This window comes from Meles meles, chromosome 3 (genome assembly GCF_922984935.1).
Source record: "Meles meles chromosome 3, mMelMel3.1 paternal haplotype, whole genome shotgun sequence".
Taxonomy (NCBI): Eukaryota; Metazoa; Chordata; class Mammalia; order Carnivora; family Mustelidae; genus Meles; species Meles meles.
This window is the reverse complement of record NC_060068.1, coordinates 164,713,629-164,739,679: the sequence shown is the minus strand read 5'-3', so window position 1 is coordinate 164,739,679 and position 26,051 is coordinate 164,713,629. Positions and strand designations below refer to the sequence as shown.

Below are 26,051 nucleotides of genomic sequence, written 5' to 3'. Positions count from 1 at the left end.
GAGAAAGTGTGTGCACAAGCAGGGAGAGTAGGAGAGGGAGAAGCAGAGTCCCTGCTGAGCAGGGATCCTGATGTGGGGCTTGATCCCAGGACCTTGGGATCATGACTTCAGCCTGAGGCAACTGCAATTGCTTAACTGACTGAGCCACCCAGGTGCCCCAGATTGTTTAGTATTTAAAAAAGTGCTCTCCCTTTTCACATATGTGCTTTCAGCCTTGTCTTCACTCCATCAGTATAATTCTCTCTTCTTATTCTGAGTTCCCCAACTATTCCCCACTACAGTGGGGTGTCTATCATCTTCCCATATGTCAAGTAATTAGAACATGCATTACTACTACATCTAAATTAACCTAGTTAGACACTGAATCACTTAGCATTAGCATTACCTTCCTACTTTAAAGGTAGTAAAAACTGGAAGTAAAGGATGAATATATAATAAATGTATTATAAGTACTGTTAGAAAGAATATTTAGGGGATTTGAATTTTTATATTCATTTTAATGTATGTTTATTAAAGTTTTGTACATTGCCTTTTTGACATATATAGATCTGTATATTTATATCTAAATTAAGGTTTTTAACTTGCTTTTATCAAGCAGAGAAAGGAAGAATAAAATTTGGGTTGTGTATCAAGATGCATATATCTCAAGTATTTACCAGCTTTAATTGCCCATAGGGATTTAAATTCTAGACTAGTTTTCCCCAACAAAGAGCCAAGTAGTACCAGATGATCCTGGGAATTCAATTCAGTGCAACTCAGATCAATTCAACCAACTAAATATTAAGCTCTACTCAAAGAGCTAGAGACAAAGTGAAGTATGAAGTAAAGGTCTTTGATCTCAAGGTGTTGACATTCTTCTGGGAGAGAAAAAATGAAAGGACATAAGTCACCTGTCATGTGAGAGTATATAATGTAATGGTAATTTCTCAACACTTACTAAATCCTCATGAAAATGAACTAGATGATGGAAAACACATGCAAATATGCCAAGTAAGTCCTATGTTCAGGAAGAACCAAAGGAAACTATTTACTTTATAGCTTCTTTGGTCTAGATTTATGTTACTATATTTTCACTTGATTGCTTTCATAAACTTAAAGTTGCCTATCGTAGCAACCATAAAATGTACCTTAACCCTCTCATTTTAGGCATCTCGTCAGATGTGACCTGTGATAATTCTGGCTATGACGGTCTTTCTCGTAAGATTGTCACATTGCTGGTGCTTTTCCTTCTCCTTTCAGTCAACGTAACATTTAACATTTAATGTCATCTTTGTCATATTGCCAGACATTTAAAAAGGACTGAAATAATTAGAACATGAGAAAACATATCCAAGTGTTTTAAAATCAGTGAAAAATACTTCCAAAATTGATTTTAAAAATAGTTTAAAAGTAGTTTTTCTTAGAGGATAAAAACTTTTAGCACAATTTTAATTATTTGAACAAAGCTATTAAAGTTTAGGTTAATACAAAGTTCTCCATCATGGTAATAGGTCATACTTTTACAGTGTTAATAGATAATGTGTTAACATGTGATCGTATTTGATTTTATTTTGCTAGTGTATTTTTCTGTTTTCTTTGATATATTTTCATATGGTCCATAAAAGTGACCATGACTATGAACATGAATTCTTTCTTAAGACATTATCTAACTTCTACTACATTCAGAGAGAGCCAAAAAAGAAAACTGAAAATGAATACATGGTAGTATATAGAAGCATCCATTGTTACTCTTCATTCCACTCCCAACCACAACTAATTTTCCTCACTAATTTTTATAATTGAATAAGATGAAAACTTGTCTCTGTGCACATATCACAGTAAGTAAGCTACTTCTACCTGCTTGTCTTCTACTTATTTTTCCTTTATATAAATGTGCCCATAGTGACACTTGAGAAAAATAAATAACACTCATATCTGAAACAAATTTTCTTATAAAAAAGCTATTTTGGGGGGCCTTAGGCCATACTTTTAATGACATTTGTTTTTTCATTCTGTAGAATATTAAACAATTTCTAAATGTCTTTTCTTCCTTGCTGAAATCAAGAGCAGTGAGAAACAGTCATTTTAAATGGCTACATTGGCATATAGTTTTCTCACTATCACTGATTTCTAACTACAAATTCTAAAAGTGCAATTTTTAGTACTTCTTTAATCCATAAGGAAATGTACATAATTAATTCTAGCAAATGAATCGCTACTTTTATCATGCTGTGTTTATGTATCCCATAGTTTCTCAAATTATAATTTGTATTCTATAAACAATAATTACTTGAGGATTAGAGAATCAAATTTATGAGAACGATGATTTTAAAACCCTCAAATTTTCCTAAGATAATAAAGAAAGAATTTAAATATTTGCCACTTCAATGCAGACTTACCTTGCCCACATATTGATAATCAGATCCTGTATATTCCTCCAGTAAGAAAAATTGATTCCACATCCAACCACGTTTTTGACGATGCAGAATTTTGCCATCACTCCTAGGCACCCGTGCACCTAAAATTCTTTTCTGGGGCACAGGAGTCCTTCTGAACATTATCTCTGGAGAACAGAAATGTGGCAGGCATATCCAGAGTAGAAATAGTACCAAAAATTGATATATTGTCATAGTTCACTTCTTGAAAATTTCCAACGTGGATGAAGAGAAAGCAGTCTTATTTTATTGGGTTGAATTTTACTGTGTTTCAACTGGTTTCCAACATCTCATCAACATTTGGGACATGTTTCCAAAAGCTTCAAATAAAGAAACAAATTAAAAAAGTCAGTGGACAACATTTTGAACGTTACCTGTCACTTCAACATTAAAGTGATAAAGATTAACTAATAGCAACAAAAATATTTACTTTCCCTCTTTTATATAAAATACTGAGTAGTTTTTGGGAGATATTACTTGTCTAGTATCATCTTAAATTTAAGAAAAGATAATGGTAAATAACTTCTTTAAAGCAAATTCTAAGGAAGGGACGTATTATGCTTTCATTTATTTTGTCTTTTGTCGTAACAGTTTCCAGGAATTATAATACCTATATAAAGTGGAGATGTAGTTAATTTTGCATGCCGATTTTTCCAGAGTAACTTTACATAAATTAAAACACTGAAAACAAAATAGTGACTTTAAAAATTATAGAAAACATGCATCTGTTGTGCAATGCAAGAATATTTAAATTTTTATATATTTATTTGTTTTTTTAGATGGGGTGAGGCAGAAAGTATGGAGGTAGAAGTAGGGGCATGTGATTTTATTTGGTTTTATTTTGCTACTGTATTTCTATTTCCTGCCTCCTTCAGGACTTTCTTGAAACCTCCCCTCATATTCCATATACAGGAATATACTACAAGTGCTTTATTTATTGATTGGGGATATATTCTGTCTCCCTGCTATAATCGCTTGGGTTGTTTTGCTGCTCTAATAAGTGTCTTCAACAGACTCTTGCACAAAGACAATCAATAAACATTTGAACTGAATAAATACACTGTAAGTTGATTCAAAAATCTAAGTACCATCTCCTTTTCTATATGGCTATGCCTCTATATTATGTATGGAAACACATATTTTGAAAACATAGCTATTTTATTCTTCACTTACATTATTGTCAATTCTAACATTATTTTTATTTCAAAATCTTCCATGTAGATTTTTTTTTCCATTTTATTTTTTCAGCATAACAGTATTCATTGTTTTTGCACAACACCCAGTGCTCCATGCAAAAGTGCCCTCCCTATTACCCACCACCTCTTCCCCCCAACCTCCCACCCCTGACCCGTCAAAACCCTCAGGTTGTTTTTCAGAGTCCATAGTCTCTTATGGTTCGCCTCCCCTTCCAAATTTTTTTTTTTTTAATAAACATATAATGTATTTTTTATCCCCAGGGGTACAGGTCTGTGAATCGCCAGGTTTACACACTTCACAGCACTCACGATAGCACATACCCTCCCCAATGTCCATAGCCCCCTCCCCCTCTCCCAACCCCACCTCCCCCCAGCAACCCCCAGTTTGTTTTGTGAGATTAAGAGTCATTTATGGTTTGTCTCCCTCCCAATCCCATCTTGTTTCATTTATTCTTCTCCTATCCCCCTAACCCCCCATGTTGCTTCTCCATGTCCTCATATCAGGGAGATCATGTAGATTGTTTTTGTTTGTTTGTTTTCTGTTAGGCACGAATCTTATTTCAGCCCATGATAAAATATTTGTTATAAAGAAGTGGTTTGGGGACCAAAAGGCTTGAATTCTTCTTCTCTAACATGGCAACAGATTCTAAGGACTCCAGCATAGGCACTGACATTTATGCTCTCATCCACGATGATCTGTAAGCAATCTGTTTACTTTTTTGGGTTTTGTTTTATTAAGAAGATTTAAAGGTTAATGCAAACATGCTTTTACAAATAAGGTAAATGGTGAAGCAGTATTTCCCTTGAGTGTATTAAATGACAGTGGAACTCTTTTTTTTTTTATTTTTTTTTTTTTATTTTTTTTTGACAGTGGAACTCTTGACAGCATGGGGAACATTCGACAGGATAGACGTAAACTGAATTAAAGCAACAACATGTCATGCCACACTTTGAGTATAGAAATTATCTGATACATAAAATGATTTTACATTACAAAGGACTGACTTTACAGAAACTTAAATTGATTGGATTCTAAGTCATAGGAACATTTACCAAAGCAATGCCTGTCTTTTTATGTAACAGGGCATGATAGATGGTATTCTCCAGAAACATACACTGTTCCTAAGAGATAGAAGAAAGAGTGTCATTCAGACTACCTGCTCTTTTCTGTCAAAGCTTTAACATTTATTGAAGCAACAATTATTCTCATCTCTCTTTTATTCATTAAAAAAATATCTCAACAACTATATGATATATTGGTGAACATTCTTAATGCAATTATAACATTATCTACAATTTTAAAAGCTTAAGCACCAATATTTTGGGGAAGGAGTAGGTGGAGAGGCTACCTATAAAAGTTGTAGGTAAATTATTGGAGCTCCACATAGGTGTGGGATCTTTTTTTTCATCATTGCTTTAGTTTCTATCTTTGAATGCCTGAAGGGTCTACCATGAAATGCATTATTTAATATTGATTTAAGATCATTAAAATATGTTTAAAATATATTCTACATAAATATCATTTGAAAAGTCATTTCAAACAATAACAAGATCAAGTAAAATTTTAAAAAGCAAAAGTTTTAAATTTTCATTATTTTGATTTATGAATTTTTTTCATAAATTTCATAATTTTTTTTCATTACATTGGGCTTTGGGTCCCATATCTAAAAATTTTTGCCTAACTAACAGTCAAGAAAATTTATCTCTTCTGTTCTCTTTTCAAAGTTTTATAGTCTTAGTTGTTACATTTAAGTCTATGATCCAACTTAAATCAAGTTTTATATATGGTGTGAGATATGAATTGAAGCTCTTCATTTGGTTTATGAATATCCAGTTACTGGAGGCTCCATTTGTTGAAAAGTCCATTCTTTCTCCACTGAATTGCCTCTGTGCTTTAGTCAAAAATCAGTATGTCTACGTATGTGTGGGTCTATTTTTAGTCTCTCTAGTTCATTACATTCATCTATTTGCCCAGCTTTATATCAATAGCACACTATCTTGATTACTGTAGTTTATTTTTTTAAAGTTTTTTTTTATTTATCTGAGAGAGAGAGCACAAGTAGGGTAGCAGCAGAGGGAGAGGGAGAAGCAGGCTCCCCAATGACCAAGGAGCCTGATGGGGCCCTGGGATCATGACCTGAGCCTAAGGCAAAAATTCAATTGACTGAGCCACACAGATTACTATAATTTATAAATGTTGAAATCAGATAATGTTAGTGCTTCAAATTTGCTCCTCTTTTAATTTGTGTGTGTTTGTGTGTGTGTGTACTTATTATTTTAGTTGTTTTGCCTTTTATATTTAAATTTTGTAATTACCTCAGGGCACCTGGGTGGCTCAGTCAAACAGTTGAATGTCTGTCTTTGGCTTGGGTTATCATCTTGAGGTCCTGGGATCAAGTCCTACTCTGGACTCCCTGCTCACCAGAAGTCTGCTTCTCCCTCACCCTCTGCCCATGCCCACACTCATGCTCTCTCTCTCTTGCAACTAAATAAATAAAATCTTTTAAAAATCATAATTACCTTGAAATTTTTATATAAAAGCCTGTGGGGATTTTGATGGGGATTGCATTGAAACTTTAGATGAATTTGGGGAAAATGGACATCATAGCAACATGATTCTTCTGACCTATAAACCCTGTATATCTCTATATTGAAGAGCTTGTCTCAGTAATGTTTTCTAGATTTCAGTATACAAATATTGCTCATTTGTTGTGAAATATAACCCTAATATTTTAATTTTTTTGCTATATTATTTTTATTTTTAAGCCACTTTCTTGAGGTATGATTGAGATCCAAAAAGTTGTACATGTTTAACATATACAACTTGATGAGGTTGAACATGATAAAATGCCTTATTTAATACTGGTTTAAGATCATTAAAATATGTCTAAAATAAATTTTAGGTGGAAAAAGCCAGACATATTTAATAACAGATTGCAAATCATAATTGATTATAGGCATATCTAGAATATATGAAGAATGCTCAAAATCCAAGTAAAAGCACAAAGCCCAATAAATAAATGGGGAAAAAAGCTGAACTGATATTTTCCCTAAAAACATAGAAAGCAAAAAGTACATGAAAACATATCCAACATTGTTCATTATTTAAGAAAAGCAAATTAAAATGATTAACTATTGACAAGTGTTAGTGAGGATGTGGAGAAAGTAGAACTATTCTACACTACTGATGGGAATGTAAAATAGTACAATGCCCTTGGCAGACAAAGTGGTAGGTTGAATAATGGCCCCACAAAGATATTCACATTCTAATCCCTGGAACCTGTGGAATCCGTGAATATATTACTTTGTAAGGTGAAAGGGACTTTGCAGATGGTAGTAAGTGCAAGGCTGTAGAGATTCAGGAGAGTCCCCTGATTATTCAGGTGGGATCCTCGTAATCATAAGGATCCTTGTAAGAGGAAGGCAGGAGGATCAGGGTCAAGAGCAAGAGATAAGATCAAAGAAGAAGTCAGAGTGTCTTGTGCAAGAGGGCAGTAGCCAGAATGCAGGAAGCCTAGAAGCTAAAAAAAAAAACCAAAAAACAAAAAAAACCTGTGGATTCTCCTAAGAGCCTCCAGATGGAGCATAGCCCCTTGGACAACTTAATTTTAGACTTTGACCTCTAGATATGCAATAGATAAATCTATGTTGGAGTAAGTCACTCAGTTTGTGCTAAATTGTTACAGCAGGAATAGGATTGGCAGATGCTTAAAATCATAAAAATACATCTACGATATGATCTAGTCTGCTCCCAGATATTTATAAAAGAGGAATGAAAGCATGTGCTTATCTAAAATCTGGGCGGTTCAGGTCAGCTGAGTGTCATGGTTTTGGTTTTGGTTCAGGTTTTGGTTCAGGTCATGACCTCATGGGTTGTGAGATCTAGCCCCCCACCCCCACCTCAGGCTGGGCTCGAAACTCAGTGGGGAGTCCCCTTGAATATTATTTCTCTCTGCTCCTCCTCCTCTCAAATAAATAAATAAATCTTTAAAACATTGTATATGAAGGTGTATAGAAATTTATGGATAATGGCAAAAAACCTGGAAACCAAACGTTACAGGTGAATGGATAAGCAAATTATAGTATTTCTGTACAAAAGAATGTTACTTAGCAATCAAAAAGAATAATCTTTTTTGTTCCACAAGTAAGGAGCCTGAAGTTACTACCCCAATGTAACAAACCAAAGCTGAACAGACTGAAAAATCAACTCTTCTGGACCCATGAGATCCACAGGAGGACTCTGGGCGAACTCATAGTCCTGAGATGGGAGAGACAGAGAGATGAATAAAGGAAACATGACTTCGCAGCAAAGACTCAAGAGCAGAAACCATTTGGAACCAGTAATTATACAGGAAACCTGAACTATAACTGACAAATTACTGGAGGCTTACTGCACACAACTCTGAAAATGAAAACCTCCAGGGCCATCCAAGGATGGGTCCAGGCCTCCTCAATATTACGAGATTTATCTGCAGTAGCTCACCAGGTTCCTACAGTAAAATCTGAGAAAAATCCCCTATGTTTTCAACTGGAGGCGTGGAAAACATTTTGAAATGCCCAGATCATTCTTTTCCTAACAAGGTCTGCCCTCAGGGGAAACTAGTTAACCAGAGTCTAATTTATGGAGTATTATCAAAGCCTAATTGACCTGGGGGAAGGAAATATATGGTTCAGTTCTATCTAGTCATCATGTTTCACCTACAGAAGGAAAAAAATGAGAAATGTTTGAGAAGTTCACAATCCAAGGGCATAGCCTCACAGGCTCACTGAGAGTACTAACCACAGGCTATAGTAGGCTTCCCCTGACCCTCCACGTAACCCATCATATTCCTATAGGACTATTTATAGCAGTTCCATATCCCGTATGTGTCCAATTATTAAAAAAAATTATAAAGCGTACAAAAAGGCAAAGAATCACAAACTAAAGAGACACAGCAAGCATCAGAAATCAGACATGGCAGGGCTGTTGAAATTATCAGAGTTGGAATTTAAAGCAACTATGATTAATATGTTAGGTGTTCTGACGCATGAAGTAGATAGCATACAAGAACAGATGGGCAATGTAAGCAGAGATAGAAATCCTAAGGACTAAAAGGAACTGCAAGAGATTAAAAAAAAAACCTGTACTGTAAATGAAAAAGGACTTTGATAGGCTTATTAGTAGACTGGACATGGTTGAATGTCCAAGGACATCCTTGGTTAAAAAAAAATTACCATTCAGGTAAGTGATGTTGATAATGGGAGAGACTATGAAAATGTGGTGGCAGTGGGTGTTTGAGGAATCTCTGTACGTTCCTCTTACATTTCTTAGAAACCTGAACATACTGTAAGAAAAAAAAAAGAACAACTTATAAACACACACACAAAATAAAAATAGGAAATTATAGGAAACAAACCAACAGTTAATTTGTCCAATGTTAATTCTTCCTAGGTAGGTTCTTTATAGCTACAAGCCCAGTTATTAGCATTTTCAAAATATTGCTCCTTCATTATAGATGCCACAAATAATTACTCTTCACTAACCTGGCTCAAAATACAGAGCATCTTTGACACTTTCATTAAATCAAGTATATCTCCAACCTGGTCTGTCAATATATACTCTTGCTTTTGTTTTTTTCTTCCTGGCTGTCAGCTCTTCCCACCCCCATACTATGTGCCAGCACACTATATAGTTTTTTAAAGATTTTATTTATTTATTTGACACAGAGAAATCTCAAGTAGGCAGAGAGGCAGGCGGGGGGGCGGGGGCAGGCTCCCCGCAGGCTTCAGTCCCAAGACCCTGAGATCATGACCTGAGCCGAAGGCAGAGGCTTAACCCACTGAGCCACCCAGGCGCCCTGTGCCAACACACTATTTAAATCATCATTATTTCATGCAGAAAGTGTTTACTATCGAACTAAAAAATTTCCTTAACCTTCATCTTTTTTACTTTGTAATATATCCTACAGGGTGTTAGCTAAATTAATTTTCCAAAACCCACTTCACCAAGACCCAAATCAATTAAAAATTTTTAACATGTCTAACTACCAGGAAGATAACATCTGAGCTTTACAGTTCATTGTAATCTGGAACCAGGTGATATTTTTTTAAAAAATATATTACATTATTTCCAATTGTTTATTTCATTTAAAGTCTGACTTTTTAAGTATGTAACTTTTTACATACATAAACTACTCCCTCACTAATACATAATTCCAAATCATGTCTAGATATTTATAGTCTGTTGAATTTCCCTCACTAGTGAATTGTTACATGCATAACCGAACATTCTTTTTTTTATTATTTTTATATTTTATTTCTTTGACAGAGAGAAATCACAACTAGGCAGAGAGGCAGGCAGAGAGAGAGGAGGAAGCAGGCTCCCTGCTGAGCAGAGAGCCCCATGTGGGGCTCCATCCCAGGACCCTGGGATGATGACCCGAGCCGAAGGCAGAGGCTTTAACCCACTGAGCCACCCAGGCGCCCCATAACTGAACATTCTTGAATGAAGCAATAAATATAAGAGTTTTTCTGAACAAGTTAGATTACTTATGGTGAAAAATAACAGCTAAATTTTAGAATATGAAAATATAATGTAAGGGAGTGATACTTGTTTGAAATTGTAAACAGAATTATAATTAGAAGGAATTAAATGGGTTCAGACAACAGTTAAACTATTTTCTGATATGAAAATGTTAAAAATTAATGAGATTCTATATTCATTTCCAGTTAACAAATTTATTTTCAAGAAATCTTTTCAACACCACAGTACCTTATTTTAATCTCAAAAATCACTTAGTATGAATATCACATGAAACTTAAAAATTTTTGAACAATCTCTTAGCATTCTGCATTCCTGTCATTCCTTTAAATCAGTGCTTGGCAACATTTAATGTAAATTCACATCTCCTAGGGCTCTGGTTAGATGTCAGTGTCTCATTTAGTAAGTTTGGGTGGAGCACAAGCTTCTGCATTTCTAACAAGCTCCCCAGTAATGCCAATGAGGCTGGACCACCCACTTTGAGCAGAAAAACACAAAGACCTCTCTAAACCTAAATCATCTTCAGAACATGTTCATGACTTTTTCCTGTTTAATGTGGCATGTTACAATGATGGGAAAATACAATATAAGGTGACTACAGGAAGATCATTATTATTTCCAAATAATCAGCTTTTTTCCATATTTTTTTTAATCAGAAGAAACTGTTTGATTCAAGTCAGCACACCACAGTAATTAATCTGCTCATACTACAAACTGTTTTCCTTTATATGTACACTTTCAAATCTTTGTATGAATTTTATTTCATTTTTACGAGAGAGTTTTCATTATTCTTCTGAAATATTTATCAAAACCATTGTTTTCTCTAAATATGCTAATTTTATTTATAAATAGTAAGCCAAGAATGGCAGATTACAGAATATAGTATAATAGACATTTTGACACATCTCAATTATTAATTAGGTCTCCACACATCACAGATGACCAATTAAGTTATAATCCATCCTTGGCTAATAAAAGGAATTAGTCATTCTTCAGTCAGTTGATTATGTTGATTAAGATCTTAATGTACTAGCTTTTAAATTTTTCTTTAATTTTGTCATTTATAATCATAATAGAAAATCCTAAATGTTATTAACACCAAATCCAAGCCTCTATGGATGAACAATTTTAATCCTTTTGGAGTTTCATAGCACCAATACAGCCTAATGACATTTCAGGATCAAGAACTAAAGGAACATTTTTCAGGTGTGTTTATACAATTTAAATGAGCCAGTGCATACTAAATATTTCCTTTTTATGCAGCTGATATCATTTTATGCATCTAGTATAAAGCACTATGTGAGATAATTGAATCAAAGCACTACACTAAGGACTCAAATAATATGAGTCCATATGCTTGATCATATTTTCCAAGAGTTCATTACACATTACCTACTGTGCTCTAATGTCACAGGAAATGTGTAATTCTATGTTGAATATTTATCACTCTATCTTAAGTATGTGTCTGCATATGTATCTCTGTTTAGACTGTAAGTTTAAAACAGGGTCTCATGTCTTGAATCACAAGTTAAAATAAAGGGACTGCACAAAGTATAAAACATTTTTGGAATTGGACTGAATATTATTATTCTTTCAAAAGTATTTCAATGAGAAGGAAACTGGGTTTCTTTTTCTAAAAAAAAAAAAAGGCACAACAACGTGTCAAGGGCCCTTTATAGCATTTTATACTCACATCCTATTTCAACGTAACATTACAGAATTCACACAAAACATTAGTCAAATTGGAAATCAATATATCCTTTTTGAATGAAATATGTAACACAAAGGTTTGCTAGTATCAGATAAGTTATCAAACATTGCTAGGATTGTTACCAATGCAGACAGAATTCCAAGAAGCTCTGATCTTTGCTATTCTCCTCAGATTAAAATTCCCCTTCAAGCAAAACCATGTGAAATTAATTTTATTCCCCAGGAATGTGACCTGCACACAAACCAGCAATACACTTCTCCACTCTACTACGTGCTAACATTTTAACATGATAATTAGCAAAACCAGATAGGACACACATAAATTTAGGGCAGTGTGTGGATAGAGCATGTGGCAGGAGTCAAGAGAGCATCGTTGAGTGAGACACATAAGTTGGTGTGGCCATTTTCTCCAAGGTCCCTGCTAATAAGCTAAAAAAAATAGCACCCAAGAGTTCTTGCTTCGCTCTCTGCAGCCTTTTTAACTTCAGTAGCAAGTGACAGTCCCAGAGGTAACGTGATCTTCACTCAAGTTAGCAGTGCTAATACAGCTGTGACATTACACCTGCTGCTTCCTGGAAGTCTCATTCTATTGTAGCTAGGATTTATTTCACTATGTGGAAATTGGTAGCAAGAATGCTCTCAGGGTGACTTAAAGATGTTAGGAGAAAAGCCATCTGGTACCCAATTTTCTTTGATCCAGGACTTGAACTGCTTCTGAAAAGCAATAAATGAAGAGACAGGGAGAGAGGGCTTGAGAGTTTTGTTAGGAATTCCTTCCCAAGAGAGGGCATGATTCCTCATTTAATGCATTCTTTGTAGTACATCAAGCAAAAATTTCCATAGCTAGAAGAAAGAAAAAAAAAACACTTAAAGATAACTTCCTTTCGAAGTTATGTGAAGACCTGCGCATGTACTAATAAATAACATGCAAGCAATCACTACGCACTTCAGTGTGTTCTACGTGAATTTATAGCACAGGCACGAAATTGGGGTCAACCAATAGAAAACTGTGTTCTTGCTGTTCAACCTAAAAGTGCAGAAAGACATGACATGAACTTGTAAAATTAGTCAAAAGTACAAATGTGGAGATACATTATCGGTCATAAAATATCTACTTCATTTATAATATAGTTATTACATGTGGATAAGCACAGTAATCATAAGACAGATCTTTACTGGCCTGCATTTATGAGACGGCCGGGCTTAAATAAAAGAAGCAGACAATTTTATCAGCACTAATTTTTAATTCTAATTATGCTTCAATATTTGTGCAATACTAAAAGCCCATTTGTAGATAGCCTATCTTATCTCTATGTGGAGGCCCATTACATAAAAAAAGGATTAACTCCTAAATTATGCATCTGTAGCTGAAATATAAAATTGGAATAGCATTGTGTTTAATTTCATCTTCTTGAGGGCAGAAAGGACTATACTGTAATTTATTTTCTATTTTTCATAATGCCTGGCTCAATGTTAAATAGTACTTTCGTCATAGTTTTCAACTGAACTAAAAAGACAGTATACAGTTTATTTCTTTATTTTCTATTTTTTATTCATATTTTTAAGTCTTTAAGATTTCATTGCTTAAGTATAGACTCTAGACTCTAAAACATTGCATGAGTTTTGTAGATACTTTAATAGTTTAATAGTTTAAATAATTTAATAATTTAATACTTTAATAGTTTAATAGTTCAAATTAAGTTAAATACTTTAATACTTTAATAGTTTACTTTTGTCGTTCAAATTAAGCCAGATTATAATGAGCACCCCAATACGCTAATTGTACCAATAGTTGTGTGTGGATGTGTTTTGTTTTGTTTTTCTCAATCTCAGTGGAGTGTGCTTAGAATTTTCACTATGTAGATGGAGTCACTGAGGTTCAGAACTGTTCTCTTGGCAATGCTTAGAGAGCACTTTCTGTGCGCCATACATTTTGCTCTCTGGAAGCTGTCAAATGTGAACAAAGCTGAAACAACTCTCCCCGTCTAAGAACTAAGTGTTGATGAGCACCAAATCCAAACATGGATGGCCTGAGAAAGCTTTCTGCAGAAGATCCTGTCCTCCACGACACACAGGGAAGAGGAAACAGTGTCATTGTGCGTACAGGTGTGCATGATGCGTGCAAACTAGCGTGGTGGTTAAACCGAGTTCTGGCAACCCAGTGGGATGGACTGGTGTCCCATGAATTGGAATAATGGGTCATGAATATGTAATGGGTCACAAACAGGAAAGACAAGGTGCAAATCTCGGGGCGGGGGAAGCAAGGAGGATGTGCATGGACAAAATGGAACACTTCACTTTGATTTTATGACACAATTCTTCAGACGCCTAAGCTCAAACCTAAATTTAGGTCCAGGCCTGTTATGATGCAGAGTCCAAGTCATCTGATTCTTCAACCACAACTTTCTCTCAATCAGGTTTGTCTTATCAAGGAGGAAGCAGAAAGCAAGCGGAGAACAAAGCACAAGCCAACAACCCACAATCTCCCCCCACCCCGCAGGTGGTATATGTGTGTATTCCTCAGGCCCTCCTGCCTGAGCTAAAGCTGCAGGAAGGGAAAACAAATGGATAACTTACAGGGATTATAGTCCTGCAGGACAGGAGTGTCCTTGAGTTTACAAATGTCTTAGTGATTTACTGAAGGAAAAAAAAAAAATCTTATCAATAGTCTGACTTCCAGAGACCCATAGACTCAATTTCCTGGAGCCCTAACATCACCCATCCATCCATACTGATGTGGAAAACAAAGGTAGAAGGACTGTAAATAAAATAAAATTTCCTTAGAATTTATCACCCATTGACAAGTCCTTGAAATAGGCAGAGTGACACTGCCCTAGGGACTTAACTGACTCTTTGTTAAGGGCAAAAGGCAATCTTAGCCTGATCCCCAGGATCCTGTAAGTCTACTCTAACATATAAAAATTTCTTTGGAAACCTCCTTTATTTCTATCTCCACCCCCACCCCAAGATACATGTTGGGAATCATCCCCAAAGTATATGACCCACTGATACACATCTGAAGGGTCTCATTGACTAAGAGATAGGCAGGACTAGGTAGGGAGAGATAGGTAGGGGGCTAAGGGATCACGCTCACAGAAATACCAAAAAATGCAGAGGTGTGAGGAAACCAGAGAGGAGGGAACAAACCAGACCATGCTGCCTTAGCTGGGCTCTCGTTCTAACAGTCACTTGTGACCAATAAAGAATTACCAGGCCCTAAAAAGGGAGTAAACCATTAAAGATGTTATCACCAGTCCTTACACAAACCAAGATGTCACAAGATTGTTAAGGCCACAAGCTCTCTGGTCAGTTCTAAATAAAAGACCATCAGTGGAGACCCACGCTGGCACCTCCGTTGGGATCTCGCTCACTCTGGAGAGCTCCTTCTGTATCCTAGCTTAATAAAACTCTCATCACTTTCCTCACTCTCCTTTGTCTGTGAGATTCATTCTTCAACTGTGTGAGGCAAGAATCCCACTCTCCTGCTTCATTATGACTTTCATGGGCCCTATGTAGTTTATCTTTGTGGGCTTTTTCCTCGATAAAATAATAATAACAAATATATTTTATAATGGCATTTATATAAAGACACATATATTAATATTACATATTAAAGCATTGTCTTTGACCTAAAAGTTCAATTTTTACCTCGGATTTTAAAAGAAATAAACCCATTTTGATGAGTCCCTCTCCTAAAAGTACTGGAAACCCTAAGTTCTGTACATACTCCGCCTAACGGGGAAGTTGGTTCTGACCGTAGCAGCAAACTTATGATCAGACACTTTTGAACTGAGCTTCAGAAATAAATTTTTTCACCCATAATTTAATCTGACGGATATGGAAACAGTTTCAAGAGTAAGGTTACACGATGTGCTCAGTCTCAAATAGTTAGTGTCATAACCACAAATATAACTCAGGTCACCAGATTTCCCTTGCACTGTTCTGAAATGTCTTGCATAATTTAATAATGACAAGATGTTATCATGATTAAAACTTAACACTTAAACACTGTTAGCAAGAAGACATCCTGGCTAGCTGCCAGTTTGCTGAGCACAGAAAAAATGAACCTACTTGAAGGGGAAGATCTGACAACACAAGAAGTGTGTGAACTACAGATTGTGAAACTATCTGGATACATATATATATATATATATGTGTGTATATATATATATGTGTATATATATATATATGTATATATATAGTAAGTTCCTGGATAAAGAGTATCTATTAAAAATGTTAATGAGAATGTGTTTGGACATATAAATTCCACGGATTGTTTTTGACTTAAAACATCACTGACGGGGGCACCTGGGTGGCTCAATTGGTTAATCAGCCAACTCTTGGTTTCGGCTTAGCTCATGATCTCAGGGTCCTGGAATCAAGCCCCCGTTTTGGGCTCTGTGTTCCGTGCAGAGGAGTCTGCTGAAGATTCTCTCTTTCCCTCTCTCCCTCTGTTCCTCGCCTTGTGCTCTCTCTCTCTCAAATAATTAAATAAAGTTATAAAAACAAACAAAAAGACATGTCATTGACATGCTGAATTTCAAGTACAAATTTGCAATTCAAGTCGCTTTGAGAACAAAGTTTCAGTAGCAATCTTTCTTTTTAAAGAATTGTGTTTTAAGAAGGAAAGTTAGAATTAAGACATAAAATTAGTTAATTAAAAAATATTTAAAATTTTCTTTAAGAAACATAGATATATGTAGTAGTTTCTGTCCCTTACTCTGACGAACTTACATTCCCTGATCCTGGCCTCATCACTATCAACCAGTCAATTCTCAGCATTGTCTTTTGGAATTCCAGTGGGAATAGGGCTCTCAGTTTTTCATGTGTTAAGTTTTATGACCACCTCTTTTAAAAAGTTTTGGTTTCCATGTATGTGTATTTGAATTTTTTTTTTTTTTTAGTGCAAACATCAGTGGAGGAATCATCACCTGTCTGTCATTATTTTTAACCATTTGAAAGTATTATAGTTTAATGTCTGTTTTACTGAATCATTTAGTGACTAAATCCAGTGTAATACAAAAAAGTCACTATCGCAAAAATCCACACTATTGAAGGCAATAAAGTTTGTAAGCTTCCAGATATTAAAGGAAACAACTGGTTCCTGAAAAAATTATATACTTGACCCATATTCAGTCACAATCACTGTGGGAACTAGAAAGATGCATCATTTTAATAAGAATTTAGTGAGTTAAGATCAGTGCCAGAAACAAAGTAGTACATCTAAATTCTGAACCATTAAGACACAATCTATAAAATCACAGTGACTCAAGTCAACTGCAAATTGCTCAGCATTTCCTAGCTCCCTTGGATGGGTGGTAGATCTTCTGTATACAACCCCTTCTGTGTGCATGATACATTCTGAATTTCTGCGTGGGGATTCTTATTACATGGCATTACATCCTGACTTTTGGATTATTCCTCCAAACATGAATTCTACATCTTGGAAAAAAGCATATTTTTATTGTTTTGGGTGTTTGTGTATGTGTTTGCGTTCTTGTGCATGAATGGCTTTTAATGGACTGAGATAATCAAAGGAAATATATGGCATATGCATTGCATTTGAGGAGTTTTTAACTTATTTTCCTGTCTCCTACAACCACCAAGAAAGAATCATAAATACTTGGGCGTGGGGAGATAAGTAGGGGATATAGAAAAAAGGAAGTTCAATGTAGATTAAATTTTCATTTTTTTTCCTCATAAGTCAGCTATGGAATGAGAATAAGTGGTCGCAAAGAAGGCACATACCTCAAGTGCTAATTTTCTAAAATGGAAGTCTCCTATATTCATTCAAGATCTCTCCTGATTTCTTTTGTCAACATGAATATTCACCTTTTAAAGCACAATACATTGATCACTTCCATAACTCATCTTGAATTATAGCAGTTTCATTTGATGTTAAAACTCTAAAACCACTAAGCATGATACCCTCTAGTCAATCGGAGAAAGACAACTATCATATGATCTCCCTGATATGAGGATATGGAGATGCAACATGGGGGGTTAAGGGGATAGGAGAAGAATAAATGAAACAAGATGGGATTGGGAGGGAGACAAACCATAAACTCTTAATCTCACAAAACAAACTGGGGGTTGCTGGGGGGAGGTGCGGTTGGGAGAGGGGGAGGGGGTTATGGACATTGGGGAGGGTATGTGCTATGGTGAGTGCTGTGAAGTGTATAAACCTGGTGATTGGGCGCCTGGATGGCTCAGTGGGTTAAGCCGCTGCCTTCGGCTCAGGTCATGATCTCAGGTCCTGGGATCGAGTCCCGCATTGGGCTCTCTGCTCGGCAGGGAGCCTGCTTCCCTCTCTCTCTCTCTGCCTGCCTCTCTATCTACCTGTGATCTCTCTCTGTCAAATAAATAAATAAAATCTTTAAAAACAAACAAACAAACAAACAAACAAACAAAAAACCTGGTGATTCACAGACCTGTACCCCTGGGGATAAAAATACATTATATGTTTACAAAAAAAAAAAAATTGGAAGGGGAGGCAAACCATAAGAGACTATGGACTCTGAAAAACAACCTGAGGGTTTTGAAGGGTCGGGGGTGGGAGGTTGGGGGAACAGGTGGTGGGTAATAGGGAGGGCACGTATTGCATGGAGCACTGGGTGTTGTGCAAAAACAATGAATACTGTTACGCTGAAAAAATAAATAAATTTAAATATTGAAAAAAAACTCTAAAACCAGAGCTGACTTCAATTTTTATTTTTTTAGATTAATTTATTTGAGAAAGAGAGAGCAGAGAAGGAATCCTCAAGCAGACTTCCTGCTGAGCATGGAGCCAACATGGGGCGTGATCCCAGAACCCTGAGATCATCCCCTGAGCCAAAGTCAAGAGTGGGCCGCTTAACCAACTGAGTCACCCAGACACCCTGATTTCAATTTTTAAAATAGAAGTAGGACAACTACCAGGGAAGAGATAAAACATCTGTGGTATATCCATAGGAACAGAGAGCAGAGTGTGATGGGAAACATAGCACTGTGCCTAAGTCGAAGTATCAGTAGTTTCTGCCCTCTTCAGCTTTAGTTATAAAGACTATTCAGTTCAACCTGTACTCTTGGTCTATGGATTCTAAAGCAAACCAAGCAGGATACACACGGGAATTCACACACATCAACAGTGGACTCATATGTCTAATGCTGAATATACTTTAAAGCTCCAAAAAAGAAGAATCCATAGCACTGGGAAAAGGATGATAAAACTATATGACAAGACACACAAAAAACAAAATATCATTTAAGATCACAAAGCTCATAATGGTCCTTTCCAATTCCATCCCCCCAAATATTTGATATGTCTGGTATGTAGTGCAAATAGTATACCCTAAGTTTGCAACTGCAAAGTGTGATTACAAAATCATAATTGAAATTGTGCAACTGGAAAAAATTAATATTGGAGGTTAATAAAAAATAATGTTAGTGTATGTACTCACATCATCACAAATGGCAAGATTGCATTCTTTTTTATGGCTGAATAATATTTCATTATTCTTTATCCATTCATCAGTTGATGGACACTTGGGCTGTTTCCATAATTTGGCTATTGCAGATCATGGTGCTATAAACATTGGAGTATATGTATCCCTTTGAATTAGTATTTTTGTGTTCTTTGGGTAAATACTTAGTAATGCAATTGCTGGATCATAAAGTAGTTCTATTTTTAATTTTTTAAAAAACCTCCATATTGTTTTGCATTCCCACCAAGAGTACAAGACATTTCCTTTTTTTCCCACCCTTGCCAACACCTGTTGTTTTTTGTGTTGTTGATTTTAAATTGAATAAAATTTCAAAAAATGATGTATTTTAAAATTTGTAGGGTGTAGTTAAAGAAGTGTTTGGAGGGATATTTATAGCATTGAATATCAATTGCAGTAAAAAGAAACATAAGTCAAATCAATTATCTAAGCATTTTTATTTTTTATTTATTTACTTTTTTAAAAGATTTTATTTATTTATTTGACAGAGAGAGATCACAAGTAGGCAGAGAGGCAGGCAGAGAGAGTGAAAGGTAAGCAGGCTCTCTGCCAAGCAGAGAGCCCGATGCGGGACTCGATCCCAGGACCCTGAGATCATGACCTGAGCCGAAGGCAGTGGCTTAAACCACTGAGCCACCCAGGCGCCCTATCTAAGCATTTTTAAATAAACTATTAAAAGAAGAATCAATCTTAAGAAGACAAAAGCATATATATACACATAATAAATATATATTTAATATATAATTATATATTATGATATATATATATATAGTATGTCTTTTATAAGGGACATAATAAACTGAAAATACAAATCATAAACTTAGGGAAAATAATTACAAACACATATGTGGTAAAGCACTTGTCCTTATTACGTTTAAAAATACCAAAGTCAATAATTAAAGAACCCAATTAAAAATAGGCACAGGCTTGAATAGGCATTGCAATAGTAACAAAGAATACTTATGCCAAATAATTACATAAAGAGATGCTCAACATCATTCACCATTAATAAAAACCTGAAAAGTAAAACTACAATGTTTACCATTATACTACATTAAATAGCTAAAATAAAATGTAAAAAAGACATTAACAAGTGTGGGAAGGATGCAAAGCATATGAAACTTCTATTCTTTGCAGGTGGAAATGCAAAATATTCTAGCCACTTTAGGATACAAATTGGGGTTTCTTAAAATGTTACATATATACTTACCATTTGACATAACTTTCTCATTCTAGGTATTTGTCCAGGAGAATTAAAAACATTTGTTCGCATGAAACTATAGTATATATAAATGACCATACCCACATTTTTTGCAATTCATTAACCAGGAAAGGATCTGAATGTCCTCAAATGGGTGCTGGGTAAAGGTGCTCGCAAACATTCACTGACATGCTCCTTGTCAGTGGAAACATATGAACTACTGATACAGCAACATGAATGAACCTCAAATGCATTAAAAAAAAGACTTAAAAATCATATATAGTGTCTAAGTCCATTTATATGACATTCTTGAAAGAATAGAAATAGGGGGACTCAAACCATAAAAGATTAGTGGCTGCTGGGGCCTAATTACCACAGAGTGACACGAAGGAACTTTCTGGGGGAGATGGAAATGTTCTCTATCTTTTCTGCAAGGATGGCCATGAGAGTGTATACATTTGTCAAAATTCATTGAATTTTACCTAAAAAGGATGAATTTACTTATGTAAATTACACCTTCATACAGATGGCTAATAGGTAATGAAGAGATGCTCAGCATCGCTAACCATCAGGGACATGGAAATCAAAACCACAATGAAATCTCATCTTGCAACAGTCAGAGTGCTTATTACATAGAAGGATAACTGTCATTTCTCAAAAAGGATATTTAGCTTCATTGTACTTATCTTTATCAAATATTAAATATTTTAATAATTTTAAAAGCATTTAGGAATGTGTGCTTTTGTAAATTACCCATAAAAGTAACTACTACATGGTATTTACAAATCTAATTTGGCAGTATCCAGAAAAGGTTTATTATTTTGAAATTTTATTCAAATCAGTGGATCCTTTATTCTACTCTGACACACTGGTGGTCCAAAGAAAAGGATGCCCTAAGCTCTATACCCAACTTATTTCCTTTTATTCTTTAATTCTAGCTACTTACCAGTTGTCAAAACAACAGACTAAACCTATTACCTAGCAGTGTGCCAAGGATCCTTTTAAAATCTATGTAATCTCATCAAGACTTTATAACCTGAGTTTGGCCTGCCACTCACAGTTTCAGAAAACAGGGAGTCAGTGCAATGGTGCAAACATTATCAGGGCTCTGAGAGTCCATGCCTGCTTATGGGAGTGTGTAATTTAATAAAGTGTTCATTGATGTCAGCGCCCTAGCTCATCACACTTGTGTTGAGCTCAAGGCTACAGCACAGAGACTCCTACTGCTAATTAGATGACTAAAGTAAGATTACATTTTCCCTTGGAGCCAGACTCAAAGGTAGGAAAGTTATTCTCAAAGGGAGTTCGATTTTGGAGTATATGATGGAACAGAACAAAAATAGGGAAAGGTACACTTTAGGAGAGCCAGCTAGAGAAACGAACTAGACAGAGTTGCATTATAAATGAGAACAAAAGTTATGAAATACACCACCAGGCTCCCAATGTTCCCACTTTATTCACACACAAATTTATAACATAAATTATAAATAAGGAATAATATTTTTATGACTTACACGTTAAACTTTCTAACAATCTCTTGTAAATTCCAGAGAAATTCAAGAGCCATGAGTTAGAATTCCATATATTGTATTTTACACTTTACTGTCTAGGGATGCCTATTAGCTATACCTTTCAAAATTATGTCCAAAAAAGTCAAATTAATGATTTCTCAAAAGGAGTTGAATTATGTAACATTCACAAAGCTAGGAAAGATTTTTCATCCGAGATCATACAAATGGAAGTTTTGTTAATATTGAAGCAAAAGCAAATATTCTGTGATGATTATCATAAAAGTGTTTTATTAATGCTTTAAATATTTTATCTCCTACTCTAACCTAAATATTAGAGATTATTTTATGATAAAAAATTATCAGTAAGTATTATTATAAAGGTAATTTTATATTTAAAGCAAGGCCCCCCCTTTTTTTAATTTGATAATATCAACCTGGACATTTTAGCTGCCCGACAAATTGAAGTCTTTGTTTGCCACTGATATATCCTTGACAAGAAGTAGTTAGTATTTGGAAGAAGTACACTAAACAGTGTATGTGATGCAATATTTTGTATTTTTAATAATTACATAGATAGTCTTACAAAATAAGTAGACTGCAAATTATCACATTTTAAATCAGCGGTAATGAAAAAAGATATGGAATAGTAGTAGATTCTATTAGCAAGATGAGCCATCTTTCTTGACTTTCCTTACTTTACCTGTCAACACAGTATGTATTGCTCTTTAATGGTTTGATTTATTTATGTTCCAAATATTTTAACAAAAAATTTCAAAATATAAAATATCAGCAGAAATTGCATTATCTCAATATTTGTGAAAAAAAATTAAAATTGTTATTATCCCATCACTTAATCAATCCATTCAACAAAAAACTATTTAATTCTTAGTATGAACCAGATACTGTGATATATAACCAGTATTTAAAGGTACAACAAAACTCACTTAAACAACAAAACAAACTTAATGTTCACTGAATTAACAGCATTTTTAAAGTTATTAAGATTTGTGCATTTAAAAAATTTCTCATGACACATGTTGATAGTTGCTACACCCCCAATTAATTTAACACCGTTCTTTGGGCTGGAGATTTTGGGTGTTAGGTTCCAAAGGTTTAGATAGAATAAAATGGTTATTATTTCACACTGAGTTTCAAATTGTATTTTCTCTAGTGTATCTGTAGAAAGACAGTAATTGTTGAATTTGTAAAGCTTTAATAAGAACCTCAGTATGGAGAGAAGTAAGGATAAAATCAGAATTCTCACTCCACTGGAAAGGAGGAAACCACTAGGAATTCTGAAGAAGGGCTCTCAGGAAAACAAATGGAATGGCAAGTGGTCAAAGAGGGTTAGTCTCTTGGCTTCTGACCATTTCTTCCTCTTCTATGCCTCTAGTCAACATCTTTAAGACTTGGTGGGGTGGAAGTGGGGGGAAGAGCTAGAAGCACAGACTGGGTGGGTAGATAGAAATGGCTGATGAATGTGTCTAGGTGGATGAGTCAGAGGGCAGACGGACAGAGTCCCATATAATCAAGTACATCTTGAAGAATCAATTCATGAGCCAGCACAAGTATTAGAAGGAGGAGAAGAAAAGACAAGGAAGTGGGACCACAGACTTCAGCCACGAGATTACAACAGGACACTACCAGAAGATATGAAGCCAACCATACTACACCAGAGACTGGCAAACTCTGGAGGAATCTACCAAAATAATCATCCCTGAAATGATTACAGTGTACTTTTTAAGGACTAGCTACATTGCAACAGAGACCAACAGGTATCCAAGGAACCAGGCACTGCCACCAGAAGACTATGAGAGCTTCCCTGCAATGTTCTGCTTTCTGTTCTTCCCTATTAGACTTCTTTCTACACACCCATTGCTCAGCCTGGCTGGAGTCATCCTCACCACTGCTAACCATCTCCTAATTCCCCTGGTCATTTGGCTCTGTGTCCATGATCAGACACCCATCAGAATTACTAACAATGCTGTTAGCTGTCAGATGTCTGTTTATCTTTTCCAGAATTCAGGCAATAATACCTGGTAAGCACTATAATGCAAGACAGTGGTGTAGAGCCAAGACACTGGAAGCAAGCCCATTAAAAGTTATCGGCATATTTTAAGGGGTTCCTGGACTCAGAAATATTCCATATTGATATACATACACTGGACATTTTTAGCTAGTTGATTTTTTTTTGTAGGGCCTAATTTTATCTTGAGACACATCTGGAAAATTGACTTTCATTTATGACCAATTATTACATTCCAACCACTGAGCAAAGTACTCTCACAAATGCTGTTACTTCTTAAAATACTGTGAATTAGATTTCTAATTATATGATTGAGAAAAATAAGGCAAAAGCACTTAAGATGCATGTGTTGCACTAGAGAAAATAACATCTTATTAAATAGCTTCTTAAATATAAATTGAATTCTTTAATTTTAATTTCAATAAACAGTAGTTTTATAGGCCATTTAAAAATTTCATTGATTGGGGTCATCTGTATTTTTATTTCCACTATGCTAATTGTAGTTGATTAAATTTAGAGATAGATATTTAAATATTAATATTTTTCATATTATATATATGAATGTTTGGCCTCCATTTCAAAAAACACTTATGATTAAAACATTACATTTTCTTTGGATGGCAATCCTAAATAGCTCTACCAAATGGAGTTATGATTCCTGAATATAGAGATTATATATTGATTTAATTTACTTCTGGTGAAATCTTCATACTAACATCAATAAATAGTTCCTGGCAATATTCTCGTCCTTAATTTTATTTTTCTCAGTCCAAATCCTCAAGAATATTTTGAGTGCCTGTACTTATGTGCATTTGGGGGTACAGAAGACAGATGGGGAATGATAGAGAGGTAAAGAAATGTAAACAGGTGAGAGTACCGGACAAAACAGGAATGCCGCCCCTTTTACTGAGCTCCTGAGAGGAAAACAATTCCCCCCTTAGCTGTCTCTGAAGGATCAATAATTAATACCTATTAAAAGACAATTAAAAAGAACAAAATCCTCCAAAGGGTCAACATTGGCTAAGTGACTATTATAGCCAGACATATTTCTATATAGTTTAAATACTGTTTCCCATTTTAAATTATTCACTGCTCTGGGAAAGGACTTTTTTTTTTTAAGATGTATTTATTTGAGAGAGAGAATGAGAGAGCAGGCAGAGAACTGGGAGAGGGTGGGAAACTCTAGCAGACTACTCACTAAGTGCAGAGCCTGACCCCGGGTTGTGGGGTAGGGGTTGGGTAGTCAGTCTCACAACCCTGAGATTATGACCTAAGCAGAAATCAAGATTGGTCACTCAACCAACTGAGCCACCCATGCACCTCGTAAAAGGACTTTATTACTTCGTTTTTTTTAATCCCTAGGACTTAGCATGGATCCTTGTACATACAGTCACTCAATAAATTACTGGGAAACAATTATTGGAAAGTAACATATTATTTTTCCTCGGCAGGATACCCACATCTATATCATATAAACTATTAATACCATTTAACTGATAAATCGCACAAGTCTGAGGAATTATGCAAATGTCTCATGTGGCATAGCTAGTAAGTGACTAAGCTAAGATTTTAGAAGAGTCTCTTTCTTTCCTCTTTATTATATGATCTGGTTCATATAATAAATAAGACTGTTCAATTTATAAAACAGCAATAAACATAGTTACAGAAGACAGAATGAAACAGGATTACTAGAAATGTTGTTTAAAAGTTCCTATCACCTGTTTTTCAGAATAGGTTTTTGTTAATTGGTAGGTATATGTCTAACATGGTCCCCAGCGATCTCTTCCTCCTGGTGTTCACAATGGTGTGTAATCCCTCCCTCTCTAACATTGGGCTCACCTAGTGACTTGTTTCTAACCAACAGAATACAGGAAACATGAAAGAATAAGTCCAAAGATTGTGACTTACATCTTCCTAGCAGACTCTCTGTTGCCTTCTCTGCTTACATGATCGAATGACAGGCTGCCATGTTGGAGAGGATCATGTGACAAA

The 26,051-nt window shown here is 35.3% G+C and overlaps 1 protein-coding gene across 1 annotated transcript in view; it reads right to left on the bottom strand.

The window, feature by feature from the left end:
- CDH10 (cadherin 10) overlaps positions 1-26,051 on the bottom strand; it is a 174,453-nt gene that overhangs the window by 106,315 nt on the left and 42,087 nt on the right. Inside the window, exon 2 of the mRNA XM_045998781.1 lies at positions 2,379-2,734. Coding sequence (XP_045854737.1) covers positions 2,379-2,609 — 231 coding nt within the window. The 5' untranslated portion in view covers positions 2,610-2,734. The remainder of the gene's footprint in view (positions 1-2,378; positions 2,735-26,051) is intronic.